The sequence below is a fragment of the Paralichthys olivaceus genome, chromosome 1, assembly GCF_024713975.1.
Source record: "Paralichthys olivaceus isolate ysfri-2021 chromosome 1, ASM2471397v2, whole genome shotgun sequence".
In the NCBI taxonomy this organism is placed as follows: Eukaryota; Metazoa; Chordata; class Actinopteri; order Pleuronectiformes; family Paralichthyidae; genus Paralichthys; species Paralichthys olivaceus.
In genome coordinates this window covers 26,984,184-26,990,183 of record NC_091093.1, presented here as the reverse complement: position 1 = coordinate 26,990,183, position 6,000 = coordinate 26,984,184, and the positions used below count along the sequence as shown (strand labels likewise).

Sequence of the window (6,000 nt, the reverse complement as noted above, 5' to 3'; positions counted from 1 at the left end):
CATGACCGAGATCAGAACCTGTGAATATCTGTCTCAGTCACAGATGGCGACATAAAATAAGCAAAAATCAAACCGACCTAGTTGCCGACCACTAATTGATCTGAGGACGTAGAAGAAGACACGTTCAACTCCATGTTTCCAGTTTGGAAACATTCAGCTTGTGTTGTGGCTCCTGCTCAAACCAGATCTCTGGAAAGTTTCAGACCCACATCATTTGCTCTTGGTTTCATTTTACACTTTCACATCTAATCCATCATTTTAGCTTTCAACCATTTTTAAAACGAGTAAAATGGAAACTTAGAGGTTACCTGAAGTCCAGTGAGTAATTCAATATTCTGTTATTGACGGTATGAAATTTGAAGGCTGGACACATTCTTCAGATTAAAAATCAAGACAAGAGTGTTATAAGTAAAAATCTTGCAATTTTATTTGCATATAAAGGCAGCTAAATATATCACAATGAACTGAAAGAGAGAACTAACATTTCCATGAAGAGGGATACAATCAGAAGAAAGAGCGAGAGAGGAACAGAGCACGAAAAGAGCATTTACAGCGGCAAAGTTGAGACAACTATTGGCAACATTTTTTTTTGTGCTAGCAAGATTGCGTTTACACACAGTGCAAAATTAGAAAAAAGAAAAAGCAATAAAACACAAATACTATCAGATTTACACTTTAAAGGACAACTTATTGTTTAGGCAGGCGTGTTGTCGGGAACAACCGGCACCTGTTGGATTGTGACTCTGGCAAATTTTCCTCTCTCATCCAAAATGAGCGTCTACCCTACAGGGAGAGTCGATACAAAAAACATTAAAGAAACGAGAAGAGCGTCCGATGGGAAACATGTCAATCATACGGGTGCATACGGAAAAAAATGCACCAGATTTTCTTTTTTCGTCAAACACAACTTTTAGTACAGATGTTTTACAACATGAATATATAATATATATATATTTTATACATACATTTTCCAAATTAGATCAGAAATCCATGATGGGACGTTACAAAGTTAATTTTTCAGGCTGTAGGTCGAAAGCTTCCTGTCCCTGCGTTCGTCAGGTGTTGTTCTGCGGGGATGATGGGGAATAAATAAAGACTTTTCTCTGAGCTTGCAGAGAGTGGGGCTCTAGCTGAGAACATTAAAGCTAGTTTAAGGCAGCGTCCCTGTCAGCCAATAAGAAAAGAGGAACTGACGGAAAAAAAACAATAAAGACAACCCAATCGCAAAATATCTGATGATACAACATAAAACAACGGCATCCATTGTCCGGCCAATGCAAACCAAACAAAAAGAAATTGTACAAATTCACAAAGCATCATTTATTTTACAGATCTGACCAATATTTATCAAGAGCAAGATTGTTTAACCACAAAATCCCTCGGAAAAGGAGAATACCGGCGTCATTCACACTTTACATTCCCTCCAAATTGACGTTGAAACGCATGCTGCAACTACTGAGACTTCAACAAGTATTTTTTGTTGTTTTTTTTTGTGTTTTTAAATAGAAACTTTAAACCAAATCAACTGTAATCAAACCAAAAGACACCCAAGAGAAGACATGCAAAAGTGACTCGATAAGATATGGAAAGCCAGAGAGGACAAAGGTGTTTTTTGTTTTCCTGCAATCACAAAAGTTTTTATTTGGGACAATGAAACTGTTTTTTTCTTTCTGTCCAACATTTATTGTTTCGTGATCTGAAGAAATAAACACAAGTTGAAAAAGTGTCAAAAACACGATCAAGAAATAAAAGTTTCGGCTCTAAAGCAACAAAATGTTTGAAGGATTATTTTCAGGATGAGGTTTCCATTTCTTCCTATGGCTGTCGGACGATTGGCAGGAAGCAGACATCGCGCGGACGTGAAAACGTTCAACGCGCGGATTATCTTGTTTTGTGGAAGTTTCACGCTCTTGTTTGTGAAAATAGTTTTTCCTGTTAAACACTGAAAAACATTCTCGCTCTTCCTGAGAAAGAAAAAAAGAAATCTGAGGGAAACCAGAATCGTTGGCACAAACTTTTAAAAAATAAAAAACACCGATATTCTCCTTTAACCCCGCCCCCACACACACACACACACACCTCCAAATCTTCTCCGTCCCAACAACAGTGTCGAGACGAACAAAAGTTTGCAAAGAAACACTTAGAAGTTTTTTGTTTGTTTTTTTTAAACTCGACATATTTATAGAAAAAAACTAGCTTAACCTGCCCGAGACCCTCCCCACCCATCCACCCCCCCGCCCTGTGTCCTCTGGTCTCAGGAGGAGGAGGGGTTGGGCAGGTCGAACACGATGGGGGGGTTGGTGGGCTGGAAACTGACAGTGCAGGTCGACGCGTTGATGAACGTCGTGAAACCGTCTGTCATGATCCCGTAGCCTGAGGACGGAGGACACAAGAGTCAGTAACATGAAGAACCGTCAACATCTTGGAGGAAGACTTTTATACTTATAACTCTTATAACTCTTAAAACGTATTATCCTTCCTTCTATTTCCTTGTCTCAGCATGAATCAATACAAACAGCTTGAGTTTAATTAAACTTCAATTTATGGATTTTATGGTTTGTATGAATTTTAGCTTTATTCTCTTTCACTTTGTTTTCAACCCTCTCTCTCAGTTTGTTCTGAAAATATTTCCACAGCTGCTTTCAGACGTTCACTGAACTCCAGAGATTTCTCGTAGGTTTTTCTCCAGAGGACGTGCACGTGTGAACGCAAATGTCCGAGTCAGAGCCACCGGACTTAAAAATGTAAGACAGGGCGTTAATTTATTTATTTTTTTTAAGGTTTTCACCAGTTTCTCACAGAATAATTCATGGAGAAAAAAAACATGTTTTGGGAACTGATATCTATGAGCGGAGGTTAAAATGACAAAGTACATGGAGTAAAGTCAGAAGATGATGAAGTTCACCCACAATATTATTGTTGTAAAATGAAGTTTCTCTTTTGGACTCAAGGTTTAGTTAGGAGGACAAACAGATAGCGACTTGTGGAAGGTACAAAGAAGAGGCGGAGGAGACACAACAATGGTTTAGATACACGTGTTCACTAGAGAAACTTTTAATCTGAAGGAATGTGGCCAGCTTTACTTTGTAGGCCCATGATGCACCTCTTGCAAGGACAGCTCAGATCTGGTGACGGTAAAACATCTGCTCAGTGTCTGTGATGCATCTGGTGCTGACACTAAATCCTCATCGATCATTTACCTCACGATTTCTATCTGTGCATATAATGTGAGGTTTAGCTGCAAAACACAACGTTGTGTTACCTTTGAAATCACTTCAATGTTTTTATGAATGAGGCTTTTGTTTCTGCGTGAAAAATCTCTGATGCTGTTTCGTCCACACTCAGTTAGGAGGTGAGGACCCATTCTCCTGCTTCTGCATTCATTAGAAACACATCTGTCCGATACAGTTCTCTACAGTAACGATGTATAAACAGAGAGGTTCAAAAGTCTGGGACCAGCCCGCCCCCCCGTACCTTCGTGGATGCCTCCGAAGGCGTGAAGTTTGGGTCGCACCCTCTTCTGGACCGTGTTGAGCAGCTCCACGCAGCCGACTCGCTGCAGCTCTTTAGGAACCCAGTCTCTGAAACCTGCACGGACACACACGGTTTTCAGTTAATACTCGGATCCCTCCACAGTCCTGACCTGACATGGATTCACTGAACTGTAACACATGAAGTCAACTTAAGTTTGAAGAACATGCTTTTACTTTTAGAACTATTCGATGTAGGTGCCTTGCTCGGATTCTGGTCATATTGTTAAGTTTGAGAAAAGAAAACAAACTTTGATTAAAAGCAAATCTAAATTTACAAACTCAAAAACAGATTCCTTATTTCAACTTCAGAACCAGCTCTTTCATTCGGAACCCTGTGAATCAGTGCAAATCTCAGTGAACAGTGAATGAAACCCGTTCTTGATATTTCTTCCACAGATTCTTTTTTTCCATTTAGTGTCTACATCTTCAACAGCTCCCACCTCCCCCCTCTCCCTGCTCTCCTTTCCCATGGTCTCTCTCCAATCGTTTGCAGCGTCTGTCACTCTGCTGCAAAATCGAGTTTCCATGCAATCAAACGGCCACAGCGGCTGCCGCAGCGGCAGCGGTGGAGGCACCGCTCCGTAGGCGAGAGGGAAGGAAATCACTCAATAAAGCCAGATGGAGAGCGGGAAGAAAAAAACAAAAAACAAAATGGGACAAAAAACACAACAGCTAGAAGGAAAACTGAAGCAGCAAAAAATGTGTTTTCTATTTCATAAAGTCAAACAAATATTGAATCACAGGGCACACACACACACACACACACAGACACACACACACAGAGACACACACACACACACCCTGCTGCGACAACCCCCAGCGATTCCATAGAGACTATGAATAATGAGGCACAACCTCGTTGGATATGGTAATGAGGGGGACTGTGATTGGTTAATTGGACTCACCGAGCGGAGGTCCGTGGGTCATCAGGATGTCGATGCCTTCAGGGACGAGGTTCCATTTATCCAACAGAGACTGACCCCGAGGCAGGTTGAACCCCCAGCCGTTAAACCACGGAGTCCTGCGGAGATGGAGGGAGGGAGATCACATTAACGACGCTCAGGAGACCAAGTCAACCGTGATTATGGCAAAAATATAAAATCGTTACCAGGAAGCAGTGGTTATTATCACATTTATACAGCTTTTCTTCAGCCAGACATTTTTTTTTAATTTCTAAAACCTGCAGTGGTGCCAAGGTTTTGATTTAATGCTCTTTAATAAATTCACTTCACATATATTATTTATTCATAGCTTCATCCATAATCTGTGTTTTGATCCAAATAACCACAAACAAAACCAAAGTGTCCACATGACTGACAGTGATGCATGTTCAGGATCTAACAGACTTTAATATAAAAATAATAAACCAGTAAATTAAACGCTGTAACACAAAGTGCTGCAGGCAGGTTCATACACCTTTTACACTTTCAAAAGACAGATTCTGATTTTTGGAACAGTTTGGAGAATCAGGGCAAAAGTCAAAGAACAAACGTGTCTGTTAACACAACTTTGATATCCACTATTTTCACCTTATTATTTACGGTATGAGCCAGACTGATATTAACCTCAGAAGCCAAAAACCGAGCGACTGAATGTGCAGCTTCTACTAAAAGAAGAATAATTTTAAACATCACGTGTCAACATCTCCTCTGCTTCCCAGTTACAGATTGACTGACAGCAGCCCGGCCACCTCCAGCAGCTGGATGGGAGTCTACAGCTCCGGGGTGACAGGCAGCATCTCAGCCCCCCCCCCACACACACAAAGAAAGACTCGATCCGGCTGAGTGGGAATGAGGGATGGATAGACGGGTGGATGGATGGGTGGATGCAAGGGGTTGAAAACAGATGAAGAAATAAAGCGAAGCGTGCAGAGGTTATATGTTGGAGCGGGGGTGGGGGGAACAGAGGAGAGAAAAAGAAATCGAGCACAGGCCAGTTGATAAATTGAGCCTTCATTTATCACAATAGTAGTAATGGCAGAAGAAGGCTGACAACAGAGGAAAGGAAGATAGATTATCATCACATGATACCTCAGTTTATAAACTGACTGGCTCCTGCACCCCCGGAAAAAAATCTTTTAATTTCACTTGGAGGTTTGCAGCAGAGAGTTGCTGATGAAAAGAGGATTCTTCCGCCGTTACTCCCAGGTTACTTTGGGGCGGGCCGCAAAGTTCAGAGCAGCTTCCAGGCACTTAGCGCTGGTGCTGCGTCTGGTATCTGACCGAGGGGAAATCATGGCTCCACAAACATCAATAAGCTTTGCTACAGTGAAGGATGGACGCGCCACGCGCTAATCAATACTCGCTGCTCCATGGGAGGTGCCGAGTGGGGCTAACCAGAGCCGGAGCAGACTGAAGATGTGTAAAACATGAGATCACAATCCCTCACGGATCATTTTAAAACACAACCAGGCTCATACGGCATCAAACAAGACATGAGAAACATTCATTACTTCAGCCTGGCCAGA

The 6,000-nt window shown here is 41.8% G+C and overlaps 1 protein-coding gene across 3 annotated transcripts in view; it reads right to left on the bottom strand.

Moving 5' to 3' along the window:
* Positions 1–402: 402 nt before the first annotated feature.
* The window catches only part of mpped2a (metallophosphoesterase domain containing 2a), a 56,937-nt gene continuing 51,339 nt past the window's right edge, over positions 403–6,000 (bottom strand). For all 3 annotated transcript variants that reach the window (XM_069526592.1, XM_069526602.1, XM_069526598.1), the window contains exons 5-7: positions 4,439–4,554; positions 3,475–3,588; positions 403–2,373 (exon numbers count right to left, since the gene is read on the bottom strand). In XM_069526592.1, the coding sequence (XP_069382693.1) occupies positions 2,255–2,373; positions 3,475–3,588; positions 4,439–4,554 (349 nt within the window). In that variant the 3' untranslated portion in view covers positions 403–2,254. The remainder of the gene's footprint in view (positions 2,374–3,474; positions 3,589–4,438; positions 4,555–6,000) is intronic.